The sequence below is a fragment of the Trachemys scripta genome, chromosome 13 (genome assembly GCF_013100865.1).
Source record: "Trachemys scripta elegans isolate TJP31775 chromosome 13, CAS_Tse_1.0, whole genome shotgun sequence".
Taxonomy (NCBI): domain Eukaryota; kingdom Metazoa; phylum Chordata; order Testudines; family Emydidae; genus Trachemys; species Trachemys scripta.
In genome coordinates, this window is record NC_048310.1 from 30,791,416 (window position 1) to 30,804,733 (window position 13,318).

Sequence of the window (13,318 nt, forward strand, 5' to 3'; positions counted from 1 at the left end):
CCCTGTTTTATCTGAGCCTCCGTTATCCGGCTGTCCATATTAACCGAACCAGGGCTGTCAGACTGAGCCTGGGGCTGGAGGTTTGGGCTTGAGCTCCAGGCGACGTCCGAGCCCTGCTGCCCAGGCAGACAGCCCAAGCCATGTTAGCTGAAAATACAGAATGGAGACAGAGAAGTATTTGCTGTATATATAAGAAATACAAATCACAATTCTGTTGATTTTATTTTATTATAATGATAGATGGCACTGGTAGGCTTCATTCTTGCTTAAAAATTTAAATACATCAATAACACATTATGTTCAACTGATACCTGTATAAATTGTGGCTAGGGAAATTCAAGTTCAGCATTTCATTTTAGTCATGGAAAAACATGGATTTTTATGGGGCGTTTTTTTATAGGCAAACTTGTTGTGTTTTTTTTTTTTTTTTTTTTTTTTTAATGTAATGGAAAACTAGGATCGCTGGGGATATCAGTTTGATGTTGAAATAATTATTTTGATGACTCAAAGAGAGGGGTATGATTTTAGAAAGTAAACAGTAGAAAAGAGCTCATGCCCTATTTTCATTCTCAGATTCTAAAAAAGCTAAGGAAGAAAAGACAAACATGCTAGAGATAATTCTGCCTTCTGTACTACCATGATTTTTAACTTTCAATGAGATGTCAACATATGCTTATGTGGTCTCTAATAATCAATCACTGTTGCTTCCAGATGACCTTTCTACGAGGATAAGAAGTAACCCAACAAATACGTATTGCAATGTTTTTGAAAAAATTGCTATATAAGATATTCATATCTTATGTAGGATATATTGTGCTGAATAATGCCATATCTCACCTATAAGAAAGCAATATTATAAACCAAACCAGCTTAACCTTCAAGCAAAACAATTAGAAATTAAAACATGGTTATTATTAAAATACACTTTATATAAATGCAGTTGGCATCTTGCTAAGCTTTCATGAACGCTGTCAGCTAAATGGCCAATTAACACTTTTCCTTCTTTGATAAAAATATTAACCAGCATAATTAAGTTACAGTTAAAGATAAGTACCTATTAAAATTGTGACATCTTACCTACTGTGTAGAAAGGACAGTTATTAAAGGGTTCTGTATTCAGTTCAAACTAGCATTTTCATGAATATGTAGAACCCAGAGGGGCTTTGGTGACTGTTTGTGAGCTTCACAGAAATAGGCATTCGATTTAAAAAATATGGAAACTATTTTATACTTTAACTGAAAGAAAAAATAGTGTGAAGGATCAGCAAAATGCTAGCACATGTTGGAACTTTAGCATTACATCCTTAAATTTTTGACCAACAAAGCACCACTGCAGGCAGAGCTTCAGAGTCTCAATGCGTGGATGAGACGATGGTGTAGAGAGTGGGGGTTTAGATTTATTAGGAACTGGGGAAACTTTTGTCATGGGGGAGCCTATACAGGAAGGATGGGCTCCACCTAAACCAAAGTGGATCCAGACTGCTGGCACTTAAGATTAAAAAGGTTGCAGAGCATTTTTTTAAATTAAGAAATGGGGGAAAGCCAATTGCTGCAGCAGAGCATGTGGATCGGACAGAGACTTCTCTTAGAGGAGAGTCTATTGATAGATATTCTCTAGGTCATAGTCAGGAGGAGAGGATGGAAGAGGATAAAGTATCGGCCCGATCAGACAAGAAACATTCACATAAAAAAGAATCTCACATCAGAAAAGGGCAGACAAATAAACAGTGACAAGTTTTTAAAGTGCTTGTACACAAATGCTAGAAGTCTAAATAATAAGATGGGTGAACTAGAGTGCCTCCTGTTAAAGGAGGATATTGCTATAATAGGCATCACAGAAACCTGGTGGAGTTGGGGGGCAATCAATGGGACACAATCATACCAGGGTACAAAATATATCGGAAGGACAGAACAGGTTGTGCGGGCGGGGAGGAGAGTGGCACTATATGTGAAAGAAAATGTAGAATTAAATGAAGTAAAAATCGTAAATGAATCCACATGTTCCATAGGATCTCTATGGATAGTAATTCCATGCTCTGATAAGAATATAACAGTAGGGATCTATTAACGACCACCTGACCAGGACAGTGATAGTGACGATGAAATGCTAAGGGAGATTAGAGAGGCTATCAAAATAAAGAACTCGATAATAGTGGGGGATTCAATTATCCCCTTATTGACTGCGTACATGTCACCTCAGGACGAAATGCAGAGACAAAATTTCTCGATACTTTAAATGACTGCTTCTTGGAGCAGCTGGTACAGGAACCCACAAGGGGAGAGGCAATTCTCGATTTAGTCCTGAGTGGAGCGCAGGATCTGGTCCAAGAGGTAATTATAACAGGACCGCTTGGAAATAGCGACCATAATATAATAACATTTAACATTCCTGTGGTGGGAAGAACACCTCAACAGCCCAACATTGTGGCATTTATTTTCAGAAAGGGGAACTATGCAAAAATGAGGAGATTAGTTAAACAGAAATTAAAAGGTACAGTGACTAGAGTGAAATCCCTGCAAGCTGCATGGATGCTTTTCAAAGACACCATAATAGAGGCCCAACTTAAATGTATACCCCAAATTAAAAAACACAGTAAAAGAACTAAAAAAGAGCCACCGTTGCTTAACAACTACGTAAAAGAATCAGTGAGAGATAAAAAGTCATCTTTTAAAAAGTGGAAGTCAAATCCTAGTGAGGTAAATAGAAAGGAGCATAAACACTGTCAATTAAGTGTAAAAATGTAATAAGAAACGCCAAAAAGGAGTTTGAAGAACAGCCAGCCAAAAACTCAAAAGATGGTAATAAAATGTTTTTTAAGTACATCAGAAGCAGGAAGCCTGCTAAACAACCTGGACTATCGAGATACAAAAGGAGCACTTAAAGACGATAAAGTCATTGCGGAGAAACTAAACAAATTCTTTGCTTCAGTCTTCACGGCTGAGGATGTTAGGGAGATTCCCAAACCTGAGCCGTCCTTTGTAGGTGACAAATCTGAATCCTGTCCTTTAAATCAGCTTCTATACCCAATGACTAGAAGATAGCTAATGTAACACCAATATTTAAAAAGGGGTCTAGAGGTGATCCCAGCAGTTACAGACCGGTAAGTCTAATATCAATACTGGGCAAATTAGTTGAAACAATAGTAAAGAATAAAATTGTCAGACACATAGAAGAACATAACTTGTTGGGCAAAACTCAACTTGGTTTCTGTAAAGGGAAATCATGTCTTACTAATCTATTGGAGTTCTTTGAAGGGGTCAACAAACATGTGGACAAGGGGGATCCAGTGGACATAATGTATTTAGATTTCCAGAAAGGCTTTGACAAGGTCCCTCACCAAAGGCTCTTTCTCAAATGGGTCGCCGCTTGTGACAACTTACTTTACGTAAGAGCAGGGTTTCTCAAACAGGGGTCGCTGCTTGTGTAGGGAAAGCCTCTGGCGGGCCGGGCCGGTTTGTTTACCTGCCCCCGTCCGCAGGTCCGGCCAATCGCGGCTCCCACTAGCTGCGGCTCGCTGCTCTGAGCCAATGGGAGCTGCTGGAAGCGGTGGCCAGTAAGTCCCTCAGCCCACGCCGCTTCCAGCAACTCCCATTGGCCCGGAGCCGCGATCGGCCAGACCTGCGGAGGGGCAAGTAAACAAACCGGCCCGGCCCGCCAGGGGCTTTCCCTGCACAAGCGGCGACCCCTGTTTGAGAAACCCTGCTCTTACGTAAAGTAAGTTGTCATGGGATAAGAGGGAAGATCCTTTCATGAATTGAGAACTGGTTAAAAGACAGGGAACAAAGGGTAGGAATAAATGGTAGATTTTCAGAATGGAGAGGGGTAACTAGTGGTATTCCCCAAGGGTCAGTCCTAGGACCAATCCTATTCAACTTATTCATAAATGATCTGGAGAAAAGGGTGAACAGTGAGGTGGCAAAATTTGCAGATGATACTAAACTGCTCAAGGTAGTTAAGACCAAAGCAGACTGTGAAGAACTTCAAAAAGATCTCACAAAACTTAGTGATTGGGTAACAAAATGGCAAATTAAATTTAATGTGGATAAATGTAAAGTAATGCACATTGGAAAAAATAACCCCAACTATACATACAATAGGATGGGGGCTAATTTAGCTGCAACAAGTCAGGAAAGAGATCTTGGAGTCATCATGGATAGTTCTCTGAAGACATCCACGCGGTGTGCAGCGGCAGTCAAAAAAGCAAACAGGATGTTAGGAATCATTCAAAAAGGGATAGAGAATAAGTCAGAGAATATCTTATTGCCCTTATATAAATCCATGGTACGCCCACATCTTGAATACAGCATACAGATGTGGTCTCCTCATCTCAAAAAAATATACTGACATTAGAAAAAGTTCAGAAAAGGGCAACTAAAATGATTAGGGGTTTGGAACAGGACCCATAAGAGGAGAGATTAAAGAGGTTAGGACTTTTTAGCTTGGAAAAGAGGAGACTAAGGGGGGATATGATAGAGGGATATAAAATCATGAGTGGTGTGGAGAAAGTGAATAAGAAAAAGTTATTTACTTGTTCCCATAATATAAGAACTAGGGGCCACCAAATGAAATTAATGGGCAGCGGTTTAAAACAAATAAAAGGAAGAAGTTCTTCACGCAGCGCACAGTCAACTTGTGGAACTCCTTACCTGAGGAGGTTGTGAAGGCTAGAACTATAACAGGGTTTAAAAGAGAACTAGATAAATTCATGGCTGTTAAATCCATTAGTGGCTATTAGCCAAGATGGGTAAGGAATGGTGTCCCTACCCTCTGTTTGTCAGAGGGTGGAGTTGGATGGCAGGAGATAGATCACTTAATCATTATCTATTAGGTTCACTCCCTCTGGGGCACCTGGCATTGGCCACTGTCGGCAGACTGGGTACTGGGCTGGATGGACCTTTGGTCTGACCCAGTATGGCCGTTCTTATGCTCTTTTTATACATGGTACAGAAAATGGATTGAATTGACCTCACCAAAGTAAAAGGTACAATGATTACTTTAGAATACATTTTTAAAAAATACTGATTTTGTGTTCATCTGGATTTTTTTTTAAATAAACAAAGTGACAAGTTAATAACCAGTCAAGGGAAAGATTTATTGAAAGATTTTTGTCACTGGCTGAAAGGAAACGGAAAGTTTATGTACATTAAGGAAAAGAGAAAAAGAAACTGGTTTTGCAGTACATGCTGGCCTTTTAACGTACCCCTGTGTTCCCCAGGCTTTTTCAGCCTTACACATCTCTAAAGAGATTGCCTAGTACTGACTGTAATCATTTAATTATTTTTCCACATTTATTAGGAGAATCCAAGTGAAGAAGATGCAGCAATTGTAGATAAAATTTTATCCTCCAGGATAGTGAAGAAAGAAGTGAGTAATTGTGACTAAAATGAGGGTGGTGTGTACACAAGGGAATTATTTATTCTAAGATGTGCTTTAAATGTCCATGAGTCTAAAAAATCTTGAATTTACTGTTTTAGATATCTGCTGGAATGACAATGGAAGAAGAAGAATTTTTTGTAAAATACAAGAACTAGTAAGTATTATAGTTGTTTGTACAAGCTGGCTACTTAAAAAGCAAAAGAAGTCTTCTAGTTAGATATTATCCCATTTATGAATTATAGGTTGCATCCGTTAGAAACATTTTTAAAAACATTTAGGGCCAGATTTTGCCACTTTCCCTCATGTTTGTTTGTTTTTTCTTCGCAAGTACTCCCATTCATTTTTAAAAATGTAAATTACTGTTTATTCAGTTCTTACACACAAATTATCAATGGTGCTTGTACCTATAATAAAACCAGTTTACAGTAGTGGCAATGTTGTCTAGGAATGACAACTTTGAAAAGATAATAATTATTTTTAAAAATTTCAATCTCTGACCACAGGATGAGTTTTCATATAGGTCAGATTTAGTAAGAGGTACTTACCTGAGGTTACATTTAATTTAATTGGTTTTATATTAAGTAAATCTGAAGCAATTTGTCCTCCCAAAACCCATCTGCCATTGTGATTCAGCACTTCACAATTGGTAAGAATTTTATTCGGAGATATTAAGTAACTGCTAAGAGTATAGATTGGATGATTGGATTCATAGAGGCACAATGAACAACGTTTTGTTTGCTTTTTTTCAAATTGAGATAAAATAGCATTCTTATTTATTTAAATAAAAAAATGAAAATTTAAATGTTCATTAAGTGCCAAGTATTCCTGAATATCAGCTTTCATTAAGAAAAAATGTTTCTAGCTCTTCTAGTTGTGGAGAAAACATAAATATGTGAACAGAAGCTATACCACAAGTGTTGTCTTCCTGAGTTTGTAGAAAGCCTGAAACAAGCTTTAGGATATGTGAAGTGCTGCATCATGTTAAATAAGGCCCTTCTGTACTACATATTTTTGCTCGCACAGATTTTGGGAATTCAGTGAATTCAGCATTTTGGCTACAGAAGTTCCCACAGTGTGTTACCTGTGGCTTTGCCCTGCTGGGTCCTGCCAGCAGCTGCCTGTTGATTTCCAGCTTTCCCTGTAACAGGGAGTTAATTGGATACAGTGTATATTCCTTACCCTTTTTCTTGGAGCCATGCAACATGGAGTTGGGGAACCCAATCTGAACTTCTGGTTCAACCTTTGTTCTGTGGGTGCAAGCTGAAGTGCAGACTAGTGAGCTAGGCTGCCACTAGGAAAAACAAAGAGAGGATCAACTGAAGCTAGCTACAAGCCTCCCCCTTTTCCTAGGGCACTTAGAGTGGGGAGGATGTTCCGAACTGGACCACCTGGATGCCATCACAATTGTTGAGGCCTATGGAGATAAGCTGCCAAGAAAACTTGGGAGAAAGTATCATAAAACATAGTAGTCGCTAAAAATAGTAACTGACAAATTCTACATTAGTATTTTCAACTATGAATCAGAAGAGTGTGTTTGGAGGGGGAGTACAGGAATGAAAGGTAATTCCTGGACATAGAATAAATTAACATTGCCATCAAATCCATGAATGTTGTGGTAGAATTTATTTGGGCTTGCCACGGAATTTGTTCTTGTAACAAAGTAAAAGGAGTTCTGCCCATAGGAAACAAAACCATATAAAGTGTACAAAGGTTATCCACCATGATCAACTTGAATCCAAAATGGAAAATAGTAAGGGTTGCTGATTGAAAAAAAGCCTTCTTTCATATGGCTTATTCCCCTTTCCTCTCATCACTAAGATCTTTAAATTGTAAAGACTTAAAGCACATGTTTAATTTTATGCATGTGAATAATCTCATCAAACTGTTACTCCTCAGTGTAAACCTCCAGAATTGGGGCCCAGATGTTCTGTGGTTTAAAAATGTTCTCACTAAAAGAACTGAAATTTACTCAGCGAGAATTTTTTTATCAATAAGCTATTTCTATTAAGATGTTAATTATCTTTTCACTGTGTAAACAAAGGCCCTGATCTGGCAGTGAGGTGTGTGGGTGAACTGCTGCAGCTGTATGGAGCCCCGTTAACTTCACTGGGGTTCCATGCGCTTGCTGAGATCACTCCATATGCAACACATTGCAGAATTAGGGCCTAAAATGTCTTTTGAGCTCTAGAGAGGGAAAAGGTGTTTGATATGTTATTCATTAAAGGTACCTTAGCCACATGGGGTCAATCTAAAGTGAATGTATGTCGAAGGAGGGGGAATAAACTGAACAAAATGGTAGAACATATTGTGCACATAAAAATGTATGTAAAGACACATTGCTGTCCTCTTTTGATGATTGCATATTGTGGGAACTGTAGGATAAAATAAGTAGAAAAACTTTTCTTGTAATAATATATTAACTTAATGTTTTGTAATTTTAGCTCCTATCTTCATTGTGAATGGGCCACAGAACAGCAGCTTTTGAAGGATAAAAGAATCCAGCAGAAAATTAAACGGTTCAAGCTGAGGCAAGCACAAAGAGCCCACTTTTTTGCAGATGTAAGAAAAATACATAGTAAATTAAACTTTTTTGCTTGCCAAAAGCTTTACAATTTTGAATTATGTGGTTGAATTTTAATGCTAAATAAAAAGAGGGTCTTGAATTTTTGACTTTTTTAAAATTTATTTGATGCAAAAGAATGTCACCTGTAGTTACTTAAGTACTTGTCTTTTAAAGTCAGGATTAATTGGGTAACTTTGTGATCATGAGAGACTGATACTATTGATGACTGACAGGCAGAGTATGGATAGGACTGTATAGTGCAAACTTCCGGACACAGTTATGTCAGTGTACTTCAGTCCTAAATTACAACACTTCTTCTGTTCTTGAGCTAGGTCTTTCTGTGGCATCAGTTGTCTTTCTAATTGTTTAGTGATGTTGTTTTTATTGTTGTTTCTGTTGTTGTAGGGCCTGGGAGTCTAGTCATGGACCAGAACTCCATGGTCCTGGCTAGGCTCTGTACAGACACAGAACAAAAAGACAGCTACTACCCCAAAGGGCTTACAATCTAAGTATAAGATAAGAGACAACAGATGGATATAGGCAGACTGAGGGAGAACAAGGAAACAGACAAAATTGGTTAGCATGATAGGCTGTGCTCTCCGCATACCAGCAGCCTAACCATTGTCAAGTTTTCTGTAGGTATCACAGCAGAGCAGTGGTTTTGAGGTGGATAATGTGGACGAAAGCCCACGGGCATTAGATTGAGACTGCTTACTCATATTTATATCTAAAGAGGTAAAAGCTGGTGTATTAAATCACAGCAGCACTGGTCTCCTCTCCACATAACCCCAGATTACTATTTATATTACTCTTGAATTGCAGATGGAAGAAGAACCTTTTAATCCTGACTATGTTGAAGTGGACCGGGTGCTAGAAGTCTCCTTTTGTGAAGATAAGGACACTGGTGAGGTAAATATTTGACCAAACGTAACTTGAAGTAAGCCAAAAACACACATGCTCTGTGTTTTGTGGTTGTATCACCTGTTTTTATTTTAGTGGAGTGCAGAATAAAATCTTAATGATGTGAGTTTCGTCAGTGGTTTTGATTGAAATATTTGTGTGTGTATATAAGCCTGTCACTCCTTTTGTTCAATATGTATTTTGAGCCCTCTGAGGAAAATAGAAACTCTACAGAATGCAGTGCTTTTTCATTTTTTGTACTATTAATAAAAATAATAATAGAAGCTTAGGTATACTGGGTATTTAGAGAAGAATAAAATACAAAATTAATGTTCTAAAAACTTAGTCAAAATAGAAGCATGAGATGACAAAAATAGAGAAGTGTGTAAAGGGAATGGAGGACATTAAATTGAGCTGTAAGAGTCACATATTCATAGACATTTTTTTAAGGCCAGAGGAGACCATTATGACCATCTAGTCTGACCTCCTGCAAAACTCAAGCCATAAAACTCACCCAGTAATTTCTGCATCAAGTCCTTAGTACACAAATTGCTAATATTAAGGATTTCTTTTCCTGCAGCCTGTTATTTACTACCTAGTAAAATGGTGTTCATTGCCATACGAAGACAGCACCTGGGAGTTAAAAGAAGATGTAGACCAGGCAAAAATAGAAGAATTTGAACAACTGCAAGCTTCCAGGCCTGACTCAAGGAGATTGGTAAAAATATACCTAATTTGTCAAATAGGATTTTTCCCTTCCAGCTTTAAAGCTTCAACTGTTTGTATTAAAATATCATACAAGTTTCACTGAAAATCTGTAAGGTGTACTGAAAATACTCTGAGTTATGCCGTAAGCTCTTTGCAGCACAGCTCTCTCTTTTATATGTTAAGGTCACAGATGTGGTATATTCTGCGTCAGGGAGAGTCTAGAAGTGTCTGCCTGCACTTAAGGAGGCAGAACTAAAACTGGCTGGCTCATCAAGGACTGGTTCATCCGCTTCCTGCCAGTGACAGACATTTCTTTTTCTGCCTCCAAAGCTGCAGATAGGGTGAAGACCTGCTGTTATAGGTCTGTGAACCTTATTACCCAGACAAGACATTCTCAGTTAATTATGCATACAGTAGAACCTCAAAGTTATGAACACCTTGGGAATGGAGGTTGCTCATAGCTTTGAAACGTCCTTAACTCTGAACAAAACATTATGGTTGTTCTTTCAAAAGCGTACAACTGAACATTGACTTAATACAACTTTGAAACTTTACGATGCAGAAGAATGCTGCTTCCCTTTTATTTTTTTTTAGTAGTTTACGTTAAACAGGACTGTTCTGTGTTTGCTTTTGGCGGGGAGGGGCGGGCGCTGTCTTGCTGCTGCCTGATAGGGTATGTCTGGCTCTAAATGAGGTGTGTGGTTGACTGGTCAGTTCGTAACTCTGGTACTTGTAACTCTGAGGTTCTACTGTAAATGTTCCTATTCTCATTTACTGCCTGCATATATAGCTGTTAGTAAAATACTTAACTTTATTAATCAGAAAAAATTAAAGAAGTATTCTGATAACTTTCTGCAAAGCTTTAAAATAAGAGATGAGTAATACAAAGTAAATTACCATTGTAGAACTTATAAAGATGAGTAGATTAAACACTTTTGTAGAGAAAACCACAACTAAAATGAACAGAGAGATAATTAGGTCTTGCATTTCCACGCCAGCATAACTGTCACAATATACTCCATAGCTATTTACTGTCTTATTTTTCTCCTCTTGATAATAATTGAACAAATGAAAAACTTAATAGGAAGAAAATTATGTACAACAAATAAATTACTTTTGTTCAAAGAGAAGCCATATATGTCATTGTCACAACGTACTATAAAAATATATACATAGTAAAACTCTGATTGTATTTTATAAATAAATACAAAATAAATAATCGGCGGGTGGGGAGGGCGCATGACTTTTTGTACAGTCAGTTTTTTTGTTGCTTAATGTGCAGGCTTTGCATTTTATTTCTTTATTTCTGAAGGCCATATTAGCCTCTTTTGCTAGTATCTTGCTTAATTCTTCTGGTACTTGTTTAAAATGTTACCATTTTCCAGAGGTGTTTTATGTATCTGTTACCTAATTCTTTTGAGAGGTAGGGTGGGGAAACAGCAAACTTGATGGAAGTGGCATCTGGACAAACAATTAGTAGGCCTTTTCAGTCTGCCGAGACTGTATCTTTTTTCCTTCCTGTAACATTCAAAGCAATCTTTTTACCATTAGCATTTATTTCTAAAAAGTCAGTTACATTTTATTTTAATCTGTTTTTCAAATTAATAAAGCATTCCTCATGATCTCTAGGCATATGTGTAATAAATAAATGTAAATTCACATTCATGAGTTAATTTAATCAACAGAGAGTAACAATAACAAGAAACTTCACAACCACAGAAAAACAAGCAAACTCAGAATCCTTCAAGTCACTCTCTAAGGAAAACTGAGTACAGCAATGTTTTGGAAACAGGAAAATATTTATGCTTAGTTAAAATATTTTTGGTTTTCCTTTAAGGACCGACCTCCTCCTAATTCCTGGAAGAAGATAGAACAGTCCAGAGAATATAAAAATGGCAACCAGCTCAGGGAATACCAACTGGAAGGACTCAACTGGCTCCTTTTCAACTGGTACAATAGGTAAGGGCACTAAACATTTTGATGTAAATTTCAGCATGTGTTATAGGTAAAATGGATTGCAATATTATAGTGAAGGAATAGTGCCTTAGTTTCATTTGCATTGACTTTTCTGTATTTAAGCGGAAAAGTTAAACCTAGAAAAATACATAAGGGGCTTTCGATTGAAATTTGGTATAAAGGTTGTCAGCCTGGATACGTGCATCCTTTTGCAAGTCCTTGAGATTTTATTTTAACTAACAATCAAACAAACAAAAAGTTCTATTAATATTTCTTTCACTCAACTAAACCCTAAACACTGCACTTTACTGGAAGCTGGATCCTGGAAGACAGCGAAGTGCACAGATCACCAGTACATCATTTATGCAGGGAAGACAAAAGGGTCAGACCCTTGCTTATTGGAGTACCAGAGAAAGGGGAAGTAAAAAACATTAGAAGAGGGAGGAGGTTGGGGGCAAGCCAAGACTGATCCAGCAATAAGTTACCAGCAGGATTTTGAACATTTATAGCACAGAATGGAGCTGTGGAAGGAACAGGTGGGGGTCTCTATACTGCTGGCTTCTGTGCCTCAAACCATAATGAAGCACACATAAGGACAAACAGGTTGAAGAAAGAACATAAGGAAATGCATATATTTATAGCATTTCCAGGAGCTTAGACATAGGGATGTTACACATATTAAATAAGCTAGCACTGGGAGACTTAAACCTGTTGTCTTAATTGTAGTGGCCAAAATTTGGAAATGGGGATATCATAGGTCCTATATCTGGGTGCAGATGGGATCTTCCAATCATGGCACTCACCCCTCCCCCATGTGCTGGGTCCTCCACAGAATATGCACAGAGCCAGGAGCTGATGTAGAATCACAGGACTTCACCTCCAGTAAATCCAGGGAATCTGTGGTTTGTAGCCCAAATCCCTACTCCTACTGGGAGGACGGTGGTTAGGCTGACACTGCCGTGAGAGAGAAAATTGGAGAAAACTCTGCAAGAGGAATCTTGTGGAGTTTTCCTCCTCCTGAACTGCCTCTTCGGTTTTTACATCAAAAGGTACAGTTGGACCTCTGGGTGGGTACCCAGTTCCATGCTTTTATTACATTTGGAGGAATACCATTGAGCCTGTTCTGCACTGTCTCAGTTTGATTATCTGTTTTAGACTTATATTTTTATTAACTTTAATTGTTTTCAGATATTGTCCTTTTGAGTAAAAGAGCAACATTTATGGTTCCCTCTAGCCTAATAATAAATATATTTGTAATTTCAGACGAAACTGCATTTTAGCAGATGAAATGGGTCTTGGCAAAACCATCCAGTCAATTACATTCCTCTATGAAATCCTCCTGACTGGTATACGAGGGCCTTTCCTGATCATAGCTCCACTTTCCACTATAACCAATTGGGAAAGAGAATTTCGCACGTGGACTGATCTTAATGTCGTGGTATATCATGGGAGCATGGTTAGCAGGCAGATGATACAGCAGTATGAGATGTACTTCAGGGACTCACAGGTACTGTAGTGATTTGTTTGTACACTAGCTCATCTGTAACCCAGTTCAGATAACTAGGAAAACCATACTGTAAAGTTCAGTGGCGTGTGTCTTAGTAAGAGCCATTTTACATCAGAGTATATATTTTTAATGACTTTCTCAATCTTTAGTGTGTGATTATAGGTGAGTTTAATATATGTGGTAAAATTGGTATTGTTCCAGTTCCTCTAGATCATTGAACCCCTCCAATTTTGCACTTGACTATGCATGGTGTAACCTATCACTGACTTCAGTAGGGCTCAATGTGGAGGCGAGGGTGTGCCCAAAT

The 13,318-nt window shown here is 38.1% G+C and overlaps 1 protein-coding gene across 16 annotated transcripts in view; it reads left to right on the forward strand.

Moving 5' to 3' along the window:
- CHD9 (chromodomain helicase DNA binding protein 9) overlaps positions 1-13,318 on the forward strand; it is a 183,503-nt gene that overhangs the window by 95,495 nt on the left and 74,690 nt on the right. For all 16 annotated transcript variants that reach the window (XM_034788420.1, XM_034788421.1, XM_034788426.1 and 13 more), the window contains 7 exons: positions 5,297-5,365; positions 5,476-5,531; positions 7,819-7,936; positions 8,763-8,849; positions 9,421-9,558; positions 11,386-11,507; positions 12,768-13,011. In XM_034788420.1, coding sequence (XP_034644311.1) covers positions 5,297-5,365; positions 5,476-5,531; positions 7,819-7,936; positions 8,763-8,849; positions 9,421-9,558; positions 11,386-11,507; positions 12,768-13,011 — 834 coding nt within the window. The remainder of the gene's footprint in view (positions 1-5,296; positions 5,366-5,475; positions 5,532-7,818; positions 7,937-8,762; positions 8,850-9,420; positions 9,559-11,385; positions 11,508-12,767; positions 13,012-13,318) is intronic.